This window comes from Acipenser ruthenus, chromosome 16, assembly GCF_902713425.1.
Source record: "Acipenser ruthenus chromosome 16, fAciRut3.2 maternal haplotype, whole genome shotgun sequence".
Lineage (NCBI taxonomy): Eukaryota > Metazoa > Chordata > Actinopteri > Acipenseriformes > Acipenseridae > Acipenser > Acipenser ruthenus.
The window spans coordinates 35,266,864-35,279,966 of NC_081204.1; the positions used below are offsets into that span (position 1 = coordinate 35,266,864).

General features: G+C 38.7%; 1 protein-coding gene across 1 annotated transcript; it reads left to right on the forward strand.

Moving 5' to 3' along the window:
- Nucleotides 1-3,118: 3,118 nt before the first annotated feature.
- On the forward strand, nucleotides 3,119-7,795 carry slitrk4 (SLIT and NTRK-like family, member 4). Its single transcript, XM_034051480.3, has 2 exons — nucleotides 3,119-3,787; nucleotides 4,925-7,795. Exon 2 carries the CDS (start codon nucleotides 4,959-4,961, stop codon nucleotides 7,464-7,466), a length of 2,508 nt encoding a protein of 835 aa, XP_033907371.3. The 5' UTR covers nucleotides 3,119-3,787; nucleotides 4,925-4,958; the 3' UTR covers nucleotides 7,467-7,795.
- The last annotated feature ends 5,308 nt before the right edge of the window (nucleotides 7,796-13,103 follow it).

A 13,103-nucleotide genomic window follows, 5' to 3' on the forward strand; every position in this document is an offset into this window, starting at 1 on the left:
TCATTGATAAGTACAGAACCCTGGAACACTGCAGTCTGTGCCACTGCTTAGGGTTAATTGATAAGCACAGAACCCTGTAACACTGCAGTCAGTGTCACTGCTTAGGGTTCATTGATAAGCACAGAACCCTGGAACATTGCAGTTAGTGTCACTGCTTAGGGTTCATTGATAAGCACAGAACCCTGGAACATTGCAGTCAGTGTCACTGCTTAGGGTTCATTGATAAGCAGAGTTTGTTTCCAGATTCTTTATTCTGTGGATCTGAAACCTGCTAAGATTTGGATGTTGTAGTTCGTGTTGTTTGTGAGCCTTTTAAGTGTCCCCTTTAGGTTTTTTTCCCAAAGGTGCCCAGTTTTGCAAATAGAAAATCTAATTTTCAATGCACAAAGCAGCTTTGTATGAATTAAGCAACACATCTGCGCATGCGTGTACAGTACTCTACAGCAAAGGGTACTTCCCAGGAGATCCTACGTGTGTCACATGACTATGACACTTAACTCATTTTTAAAAAATCTGCTCCATTTCCATGTTCCACTGCAAGTTGACATTCGAAAATGATTAACAAGGTTCCTTTAAACTCTAGCTGTGATCAATTATCATCATCAGTAATAATAATACTAATACAAATAATGTACGTAAAACTGTGCACAATAAGGCTGTAATTCTATCGAGGGTTTCTGCTGACATATAAATCACGAGAGTGCTAACTTGTGTAATAAGTATTAGTACAGTATTACTAATTGCACAATTCAATTGAAAGTAAATGGCTTCTACCATCCTGTGCAAACTACAATGCCATGTATTCCCCTGGGTTCCTGGATGAATATCTCATATGCTCGGTTCCACTCTGATCATGCTCTGCAGTACAGCAAGCACCTCTCACTGCAAGCTAAGGGATACAGAACAGCTGTGTACAGTCATGTTCTCAGTAAAAGGGAGGGAATTTCACGATTAGGGCAAAAAAATAAAGAAAACGAAATCTGCTGCAGACTCCCGCTGCTACTATGAAACAGGATAGAGACCAACAAAATTTACAAGACGTACTTATTAAAATGCATGTTATAGAACTTGTGAATACTAAATAAGCTAAGTAGCTCACAGCAGATAGACATGCAAAACAGAGGAGCCTATCACATTGTTTTGACCTCCTGTCCTGTTTTCTTCTCTGCTAGATATAAATAGAAAGCTCTTTAACATATCAAAGAAGACAGACCGAGACAGAATGCGCTGCCTATACTGTCGGTGTACAGGTCTGCTAAGAACTGCATCCACAATAGTCCTTCCAAATCACTGTGTGTGTGTGTGTGTGTGTGTGTGTGTGTGTGTGTGTGTGTGTGTGTAAGATTAGAGGGAAGAAGACATCTACTCCAAAGCTAAAGACAAGGAAAAAAAGCATTCTCTGGAATCCCCTGGAGGCTCTCCTTCAGTCTCCCTCTTCTGTTCATCCTCACACTTTTATCGTTCCCATTATTCTGCTGTTTAATAGAATACATGCTAAGTACAAAATGCGTTATTCAGGGTAATCTATAACGAAATGAGGAAAAACTTGTAACGTCCTATTATTCACAGGGGCTTCGACATGAGGCCTGAGGGCCCTTCCAGCTTTCGAATGTCTCTGAGAATGCTTTATGACAAGGTTATTATTATTATTATTATTATTATTATTATTATTATTTTACAAAAATAAGAAGTCTTTTTAAAATTGTTAATATTTCAATCTGGTTTTTAGAAGTCAATTCATTAGACACTTATGCTAATGTAACTGATTCTTTAGGCTACATGTTCACAACGCATGACAACTATTCAGCCTGATATGGGTGATGGTGTGAATCTGCATCACACTGGTCTAATATCATTATGATATACATGTTCATGTACAGCAAACAGCTCCCTCCGTTCAGTGCATTAATGTCAAGTCCTTAATCGCTTATCTTTGTATCATCTGAGTGTCGAGCTTCTATTAAATATAAATGTTATGTGACAGATTTTAAACACATTGTAGGGATTATTTGTATATACTGTATAATATACATTAGACACACAAAAAATTTTACCAAAATAAGCCTTACAGTGTAAAGTAGGCCTATATAAATACTACCATGTGTTTAAAAGCTGTTGCATATGATGTGTGTTCCATTGTTAAACACTCGGTTCTCAGTGTTGTGAATCAGTGCTATCTGCTGCCCATGGACTCCAACCTGAGCAACGCCTACAAAGTGCATTGGCCACCTACCCTATTGGCAGGGTTAGGACAGGTATACAGCACTACAGTATCAAAGGGTAGCCCAGAAGAAGAACTAGACATTTGCAGTAGCTTGTGTAATACAATAACTGAGGGTGTCAGTGCTGCTGGACTATCACCAGAACGTGCCTGTCTATAAAGTTGACAGCACGGTGTAGTTTGTACATGTACAGTAATTCTAAACCCTTCTGTATGTCTGTGCAGCAATTGTTCAACAGTAATGATACCTTATTATTAAATCGGCTTTTCTGTCAAAGTACTTAATAAACCACACAGCTGTAGAACCTGTCCAGTTACTGGTGGATTGAATAATATCAGAAATCTCAATACCTCCACAGACATTGAGGGTAGATGAATGAGGGGTGTTTCAGGACCAAGGATAGCGCAATGAAGTCCAAGGCTATTCAATAAAGTCCGTTAATAACAGCTCAATATCCTCCACTACAGAGAGCAGACGAGCCTATAAAAGCCAACTCAGCCTCATTTAGATTAGCCTTAGTTTAGGAAAAGAGAATGTGCATGTTTGTCATTGAAGGCAGTGATGCATTATGTACGCATTATTGTTATTATTATTATTATTATTATTATTAGTAGTAGTAGTAGTAGTAGCAGTAGTATTGGTGCATTAAAACAGCCTTAAGTAAAGCCAATAAAACCAATACATCACTGTCAAGAATAGAATACAACAAATAATTATAAACAATACATAAAGCCCTATTAAACAAAAGCAACACACACACGCGCAACAGGCCTACCGTCTCCTTTTAGTTGATTATAGGCAATGTAGTTTGCTTTGAAATAGCTAAACGCGTTTATTCTCTCTCTCTCTCTCTCTCTCTCTCTCACACACACACACACACACACACACACCGGTTCGTATTTAAAAGAAGGACTAACGCAGCTCATGGTCTCTGCCGTTCGTTAACAAGACGCATTTAAAAAATAACCCCAGTCTACCACTTTTTGATCGTCAGGTGAGTTGTTTCCTCCCGCAGTTTACAGTAGCTACCACATCACGTGTATCCATAGAACAAAAGGTTTCAGCAGATTAACATCACAGCGAGATATGCGCTGAGCAGTAACGTTTGCTGCAACTTCCTGCACCTCTCACTTCTGCAACATTCCGTTTCCAAGGATTTTATTTATTTATTTTTTACCCGGCTCGTACTGTACTGGAGCGCAACTCAATGCAGATATCAAACCTCGAGCACCTGCAGAGGCAGGTAGAGGCAGTTGGAATTACAGCCAGCACTCCCTGTTTCAGTGGACCCGGAACCCAGGCGACACTCTCAATGATTGGTTTATTTCTCGTTGGGTGCTGATGGTGGGATCTCTGGCATAGGCACTTGTCTGCAACTGACTTAGCTGAATTATTCATTTTCCGCGTCAGTTCAGTCCCGGTCTCCCTTTTCTGAATATCACAGAGCACGTAGTTGGATTTTTTTTTTCTGTGCAGAGGAGCAAAGCTCAGATCGCGTGCTGACAATCCAATGAATTGCGGAGATCGGCAAGACCGGCGTGGTTATCTGTATCAGCATTTCAGCGGTAAGTAGACTGGAACATATTGATTACAGCTGTGATATTATTATTATTATTATTATTATTATTATTATTATTATTATTATTATTATTATTAAGTAGGCTATTCATCCACGTTATGACAGATGAGATAAGCTTAGCCGTCGTGATGTTTCGCTTTGTATCTAAGTGGAGCATCGTCGCCTTTCTTTCCTTATCGCTTTCTTTTTGTTCAATCGTATTGGAAAGTAAAAATACCCTGCCCTGTAACTTCTCTTTGCCTTTCAGTTCCGTTCTTGTGGTCGAGCAGAGCCCCTAATTCGTTCTATCGTTCTAATGAGATCGTTTGATTGCTGTTTGTGTGTACTGTGTTTCGATCCTGTGGTACACGTTCCTTTAGAAAAATAGGCTCAGCCGTGCCAGGGAGTTAAACTAAGCTCAAACCGTATTTCTTGCGGGATGCAGAGCGTTGCAGTCTACGGGTAGGAGAGGAACACTTGAAAGCGCATTTTGAGATTTCCGTTTTAAGTGTTCGTTCCTGGTTCATTTTTTTAATTTATTTACTTTTATTTGGTCGTTATGGATCTGCCTTTGAAACGGGTGGTTTCTACTGGTGATGTTTATATAGGAATCGAGTGATATTGTATGTAAACTGTAGCAGGAATGATCTTTTGTAGTAAACACCCTAAAACATGATTCTGTATTTTACTGATGGCCATAAATAAGTAGGCTACTCTGATAATCAAAGGTGTGTATTTGAAATAGAATTTGCTGAACTGGATTTTGTAAAATGTGACAAATACACGTCTCCGTATACTTATAAATCAGTGTGTATTCTTAACAGAGGTGCAGCAAATTTGGTGCAGACAAGCTTTTTCAGGTTCAGTTCCTTGTATTCCTGTTAATTTGTTAATATAAATATTCTTATTCACTTATTTTTTTAGGTGACAGTAAACGCTCTCTATTGTATATGAAATTACAGTTGCCTGATACTGGTTCTGAACAAAATACATTATATCAGACAGTCTTAACAATTCAATTCATTTTTCCTCCATTTGTAATCCCTTTCTCCCAAGTAACATGGATCAGTACATTACCGACATTAGCTGCTGTTTAGGGGCAAGCAAAGTACTATAATTGTTCTTTTCTTTTTTTATCCTGAAGGTTAATACACAATATTCTGCAGGATTTTAAGAAGATGCTGCTGTTGGTTTTGCTGGCTTTTTCCGTACCTAGCTCGTCTCCCAACTTGGATTCTGACCTCTCAGCAGAGACCTGCAGTGCTTGTTCTTGTATGTCCATAGAAAATGTCCTATATGTGAACTGTGAGAAAATCGCAGTATACAGACCTACTCAGCTTAAACCACCACCTTCGACTTTATATCATCTCAATTTCCAAAATAACTTATTGCTCATCCTGTACCCGAATTCCTTTATTGATTTCACTCATGCAGTGTCACTCCAGTTAGGGAACAACAAGCTGCAGAACATTGAGGGAGGGGCTTTTCTTGGACTGAGTGCATTAAAACAATTGCACTTAAACAACAATGAATTAAAGATGCTCCAAGCAGACACATTCCAGGGCATAGAGAACTTGGAATACCTCCAAGCTGACTACAATTTAATCAAGTTTATTGAACGGGGAGCCTTCAATAAGCTGCACAAGCTGAAAGTGCTCATTCTTAATGACAATCTCATTTCCAGCCTTCCAGACAACATATTTCGCTTTGCTTCTCTTACCCATTTGGATATAAGGGGAAACAGGATACAGAAGGTTCCTTATATCGGGGTTTTGGAACACATTGGGAGGATAGTGGAATTGCAGCTCGCGGATAATCCTTGGAATTGTACCTGTGATTTGTTACCCCTCAAAGCTTGGTTGGAGAACATGCCCTATAATATTTATATAGGGGAGGCCATTTGTGAAACACCCATTGACTTGTATGGGAGGCTGTTGAAAGAAACGAACAAACAAGAACTGTGCCCTATGGGAACAGGGAGCGATTTTGATGTCCGCATGCCTCCATCACAGATTGAAAGTGGACAAACCACATCCAATGTTGTACCAACTACAATGCAACACCTCGTTACCAAAGCGCCAAAAACCACCAATCTTTCAAAAATATCAGGAATTGTTGCCGGCAAGGCACCTTTCAATCAAAATCTCAGTAAGATTATATCTTATCAGACCAGAATCCCACCCCTAGCACCCTGCCCACTCCCGTGCACGTGCAAAGCCCACCCCTCCGACTTCGGGATTAGTGTAAGCTGCCAGGAGCGCAATATTGAAGACCTTGGCGAGCTGGTGCCCAAACCTCCAAATGCCAAGAAACTGCACCTCAGTGGCAACTATGTGAAAGATATCAGTCCTACTGACTTCCTTGGCTTTGAAGGCTTAGATCTGCTGCACCTGGGGAGCAATCAAATAGTGACTGTTCAAAAAGGAGTGTTTGCAAATTTAACCAATCTACGCAGACTGTATATGAATGGCAATCAGATCGAGCAACTGTACCCTGAAATGTTTCTTGGACTCACTAACCTCCAGTACTTGTACTTGGAATACAATGCCATCAAGGAGGTTTTAACAGGGACCTTTGACTCCATGCCAAATCTACAGCTCTTGTATCTGAACAATAACGTGTTAAGGAGTCTCCCATCTTATATCTTTGCGGGAGTTTCACTTGCCAGGCTGAACCTGAAGAACAATCACTTCATGTATCTGCCTGTAAGTGGCGTTCTAGACCAGCTGCTCTCCCTCACACAGATAGATTTAGAAGGAAACCCCTGGGATTGCACATGTGATTTAGTGGCTTTAAAACTGTGGCTCGAGAAACTGAATGAGGGAATTACAGCCAAAGAAGTAAAGTGTGCGTCCCCAGTTCAGTTTTCTAACATCGAGCTGAGGTTACTGAAAAATGAAATCTTATGCCCAAAACTTTTAATGAAGCCACCTTTCATTCTAACTAGCCTCACTCCAACTATTACATCTACATCACCAGCTGGGCTCAGTAAAGCTCCTCCCGGTGGGCCTGTGCCCTTGTCAATAATGATTCTGAGCATTTTAGTTGTGCTCATTTTGACCGTGTTTGTTGCATTCTGCCTTCTTGTTTTTGTCTTGAGGCGCAACAAAAATCCCAATGCAAGGCATGAAGGCTTAGGGAACCAGGAATGTGGCTCCATGCAGCTTCACATCAGAAAGCATGACCAGAAGACCAATAAGATCGATGACCTTGGAGGAGAGACCTTCATACCACAAACCATAGACCACATGAGCACAAGCCACACCTGCGGGTTACATGATTCAGAATCAGGGTTTAAATTTGCAGATTCTCAGAGACAGAAAATAATTCTTAGGAATTGCGCTGACAAGGACACAGACTCGTTTCATGCAATGGATTCAAGGAAGAGGCTCAGTACTATTGATGAATTGGAGGAATTTCTACCAGGAAGGGATTCCAATCTGTTTATTCAGAACTTTTTGGAAAATAAAAACGATTTTAACAGTATAGGAGTCAGTGGGTTTGAAATCCGCTACCCCGAAAAGACACATGACAAAAAGTTGAAAAAATCTTTAATAGGTTTCAACCACAGTAAAATCGTGGTGGAGCAACGGAAGAGTGAATATCTGGAATTGAAAGCAAAACTTCAAGGTACTCCAGACTATCTTCAAGTGCTCGAAGAACAGACAGCTTTGAACAAAATCTAGGTCACCCAATCCTTCAGCAAACACTTCTTTAATGACAAAAGTGCCTTTTGTTGACTTTAAACTTCCAGAAAGCAAGCGATCATTAGAAAACCATACAGGTGCTCCCAGGAGCAACTCAAAACAGTGTCACGTTATTTGCTAAAAATAATTGGCTTTTTTACAAGTAAAATCTTTTTTTTCTCATGTGGAGACCATGCATTTGTCAAAGGGATGTGATTTTACACATGAAACTTTTAAAAGGCACCTTCAAGGGTACTTTGCTGCTATTAAAGTCAGTACAATAGTATATCTATCTATCTATCTATCTATATCTATATATATATGTGTGTGTGGGGTATATAAATATATATATATATATATATATATATATATATATATATATATATATATATACACACACAAACACACACACACACATACCCATTTACATTGAGTTGGGAGTCGTGTGGATGAAATATTAGATAATTGGGTGACACCAGCACTGCAGACTGTGAAGTTACTTTATTTGCCTGAAGCAAAGGGTGGATTATCTTCTGAAGTCATGTGGTGCATCTTCTCCACTGAGTGTTCAGATACATCTAGTGAGGACTGGATGACTTTCCCCTTGTGTATTCGTTGGCAGTGGGGCTTGCCAGTATGTTCAATCTGATGTATATGGAAGAACCTTGTTGATATGTGCTGGTATTAACAGAAGGGTTTGCCTCGGTTTGGGCTGTCGACAGCAGGAGTACCTTCAGTCTGAAAAGCGCAGAACTGCTTACCATGTAAGCTTCAATTGATTTTGTAAGTCTACATTATTTGTATTTGTGGAAGAATTTGTAATAAATAAATAAATAAATAAATAAAAACAAAAAACAGAAACACCTCTAACGCATCAATGCCGGCAATGAGCAGTCAAGCATAGTCCAGTGTGTTCTGGATACAGGTGATCTCCATATTTTATTGATTTATTTTCGTACACTTGGGAGTGTCAGAGGTGTGTGATTCCCTGCTTACTCTCCAACAAACATAAATGTTCCTATTGAATAGTAGTGTGTGGGCATTTTCACCATTACGTTACACAAGCTTGATTATTGATCAAGTCTGTAACGATTTGGTCAATCCATTTATCCCAGTCGAATTTGTGAAGTTTTTTTTTTTTTATCAACAATATGCAACCAAAATAAATGTGCTTCGTTATTTCATGCTTTCCTGAATTTCATGAATTTTGCTAAAATGATTTGACGGTGTATCTTAGAGTTCCGTTTTGGAAAGATGTAGCTCCATATAGAGTCTATAAATAATAATGAAGATGACACTAAAGAGAATTGTATCAGTCAGCATGTGCAATGTTTACATATTCATGCATCATTAAAAGGATTTATTTGTTTTATGACAGCTCAATGACAATTTCTGGTTATTGAATATTTATAGAATCAATGATGTTACTCAACCCCTTAAGAGTGTATTAAACCATGAATACATACTATCTGAAATACAAGTGCAGGTGTGCCTCAAAGGGTGCAATAAAACACATTTGAAATATTTGTTGAGTTGGTGGTTAGTTGCAGTTTTACTGTTCTATTGTTTTTCAACCTGTGGATGTCGAAGGTATTACATTATTTATTTATTTATTTATTGCAGTAATGTGGCTAAAATCACTTTCCCTTTAATGTGGTATTGTTTCACTTTGGTTTATGAGGTTTTTTCTTCACTTACAGTATTTTGTATTTGCATCCCTATGTCCTGCTAATTATTAGCAGCAGTACTCCTTTGTTAGAAAAAGCCATACCAGTACTTCACAGTGACTAGCAATTGGTTATGTGTTATGCTGTAAGCAGTTTTGTGGTGCAGATTCCTTGCTGTTATAAACGTCAATGTGCATGTTCTGCTATTGGTAATGCATATAATGAGCACAGTGGGATTTATTTTTTTTCTTTTTGTTGCATCCAAAGAAACTGAGATATGTAAAGCAAGAATGTATTTATAAACCGTAAACTCTATTTTGGCATAAATGAAGTCAATAAATCATATTGTTTCTACATTACAGTAAGCAGCCATGTTGTTTTAACATTTAAGTTTGCGTTCAGAAGGGAGAATGATCAGGCTTTACTTTGTACAAGTCTCATCCTTCCCATTATTTTACAAACTGAATGCAGGACAGCAACTTGGCCAGTCAAACAGGGACAGTCAGCTCCACTTCCAAAATCTATACCCCTACAATATATTCACTAATGTGGTACTAAGGGTTTGCTCGACTCAACCTCACCCCACCAGGAAAAGGCACAGATTGATTCTTCCATGTGTGAACGTCACATTCCAGGCATCCAAAATGAGGTCCTCTGTGAACAGGTGGAAACTCTCTTAATAAAACCTTTACCACAGTAAAAGCGTATTAAACCACAGTGAAAGCATTGTAAAGCTCAGTAAGGTAAAGCAAATTTACATTGCAAACCATTGTAAACTATGGTAAATGCATAGTTTAACTAGGAAAAGTATGGCAAAATTGCTAAATCACTGAGCAAATGTACATAAATGTGTCAAATATGCAACCAAAACTATTGTCATGTACTGTATGTATATATGAATAGTACACTGATCTCCATCAGGTCTTTGGGCAGTTATATGGAGTACTTCTTTCACAATGCCTTACCCCATCCCTTGAGTCCCATGCCTCATTTGCAATGCTTAACAGACTGTAGTTTGATTAAAAAAATCATGCTCATCAAAGCAATACATCTTAGTTTACAAAAATATTTTACATTATTAGATGTATGCGTACATAGAATGAAATTCATTTGAGAATGTTCTATTTCCCTTCATAAATATTTTCAATTGGAGAAGAGCATACATTTTTAAAATCCACGATGCTTTGAAAGCACTACTGTAGCTGTGTTTACTATGCCAGGCAATTAGCTTTTACAGAAAAACAAAAAACACCTACCGTTAAAAGCATTCAATTTGAAATGTGTTGTTGCGCCGTCTACACCACAGGTAAAATAAAACAAACAGTGTGGTGGGAGGCGCAATAAAAGCAGGAACACTGAGCAGTACTTCAATCGCTTCACAACATTCTTCATTGCTGCTGTGCTCCTGGCTGCGCAAAGGGCAATGGAAGGTATCATTAAGGATCAAGATGAAATTAAGGATATGGGCTTATAGTTCATTTAAAAAATGTGACACTACCAGTAACAAAGAAAAGATTGTACAAAACAAACAGGCCTGTTATCAGCAAGTCTTTCTGAGCACTTTGCTCTTCGGTGAAGGCGTGGACACAGACTCTGCGGGGACATGTTGCTGATTACCATCGTGGCAAGTTTCTCTGTGTTATTAAAAAAAAAAAAAAAATGTCAAAGCTGAATTTTCTGAACTACCCTCAATATGTTTGGTTCCGAGACTGGTGTTGGCATAAAAAAGGGAGTTTATTGTTACTGAAGATATTCTCTATAGATGTTCTGTAGGCAGAGCAATCCCCTGATCATATTGTATCCAGATTCAACAATGTGTTCTACAGGCAGGGCAATCCCCTGATCATATTGTATCCAGATTCAACAATGTGTTCTACAGGCAGGGCAATCCCCTGATCATATTGTATCCAGATTCAACAATGTGTTCTACAGGCAGGACAATCCCCTGATCATATTGTATCCAGATTCAACAATGTGTTCTACAGGCAGGACAATCCCCTGATCACATTGTATCCAGATTCAACAATGTGTTCTACAGGCAGGACAATCCTCTGATCATAATACCCCGATGCCCATTCAATCCTACTGGTCTTCTGTCTGTTGTTGTGTTAGTACAATGCAGACTTTGAAATGCATGATTTGTAAAAATAACAGTCTTATTATTTCACTACGTTCCCATAGAATTATTCCACCAAAAACATTGATTTGTATTGCCTTGGTTTGGAAGCTGCTGTGTTAAATCTGCAGTGTTCAATTTGAATGGTCTCGTGAAAGCACAGCTGCTTGATGGTTCCCGTTTAGATGGAAAAGTATAAAGTGTCTGTCAGTTTAAGGACAGGGACATTAGGAAGTGTCAGATTTATTTCTCCAATGGGTGATGGGAGTGAGTTGTGTACACATGAATACCAGCACATTAAAAAGTCCCATTTCATGAGAAAAAAGAAGAAAGTCAGACAACGTTAGAATCAGCTGTGTATGCATAAAGTATGGAATTGGAGATTGGTTAAGATATGATAGCAAACCATTTGGGTACAGACATGTTTGGTCCTTTCAACTGATTAAAAAAAAAAATAATAATTTGCAGCCAGTTAAGCACAATAAAATAAGTATACCATTATTAATGCACAAAGTGTTTTTAAAAATATCCATTGGGGTTCTAAAATCACTACTTTCCACTTGGCATCCTCAGCTCTGAGGTTCAGCTAATGCATCCTTCTCCAAATTGTTCTGTTTATCCTTCCTCACTGCGAAGGGATATATGCTAAGCCACGAGAGGCAAGAGGCTCAAGAACCTTTTTCACGAGAAGACTTTTTTTAATTAAGTGTTGTCAGAAGGGACTTCCATTGCTTCAATTCCTGCTATCAAAAGAATGAAAGCAAGATACACTATGACATTGTCTGCTCTTTATCTCTGTCTATTCACCATTGAAAACAGAATACAAGATGCTGTGTTAAATTGCCAGGTTGTTCCCTATAAGGATAAATATATTCTCATGAGCCCCAAATCAATAGCACTGCTCCAAATGCTTTAGCTGAAGCTTTGGGTAATACTAAACTACACAGAGGAGGAACAAGATACAAAGAGGCCCCTGTCAAACAACACAGAGAATCAGGAAGGGGCTTTCAGGAATGCAGAAGGTTGAAATAATTAAACATTGAACTAACTCCTCATACTGTATCTGTCATGCACTTTGAAAGTCTCACTTCGAATTAAGTACAAATTTCAAATACAGTAAATATGTATTTCTGGTTCCATAATGAGTTAAAGAAAGCGTGCAGACATTAAGAACGGCAGATCTGACTGCCGAGGGCATTCCAACAGTCTGCAGGGTTAAAACAAGTCATTGGCTGCAAAGGATGTCAGTCATTATGGAGATCCCCTGGTTGGTTAATGGCAGGAAGCAGAGGAAAGAATCACAGATCAAGTATTACAGGCGACCTGAATGCAAGACTAGAACATACATATGAAACCTACTTCATGAATGGAAGTGCAGGACAGCTGCTATTTCTGAAATGATTTCATTAGCTAAAGCCTTTGTTTGATATTATATTGGATAGTTTTGTTTTCAAGCCCTTCAATGATGGCATGGGTGAATATTTCATGCTATACAGTTTCAATGTATTCATATAGGCTCTGTTGTGAATTTCATGGTTTCAGCATACATAGACGGATTTTATGGGTTTGTGCCATTACTGCTATTGAAATAGAGTGCTGTGCCATGACTCTGATTGAATGAAAGCCCATTTGTTTCCACAGAGATAGTGAAATATGTCCTAAATACTGTAGACAGCTTGTGAAAAAGTATCTAATGTGCCTGAACAGTTTTTTAAAGTAATATTTAATCCCAGCAACACAAACGCATAGCAATATAGCAAGCTATGAAAGTTAAGGGTGTGTACTGTACTACTGTATATAATGTGAGGAGGCACGTCGACAATCTTCATGGCACACTATCTCTTCATTCTGTTT

Bases quoted from the DNA above. Each gene is read 5' to 3' on its own strand.
- slitrk4 (XM_034051480.3), top strand. From the start codon at position 4,959: ATGCTGCTGTTGGTTTTGCTGGCTTTTTCCGTACCTAGCTCGTCTCCC.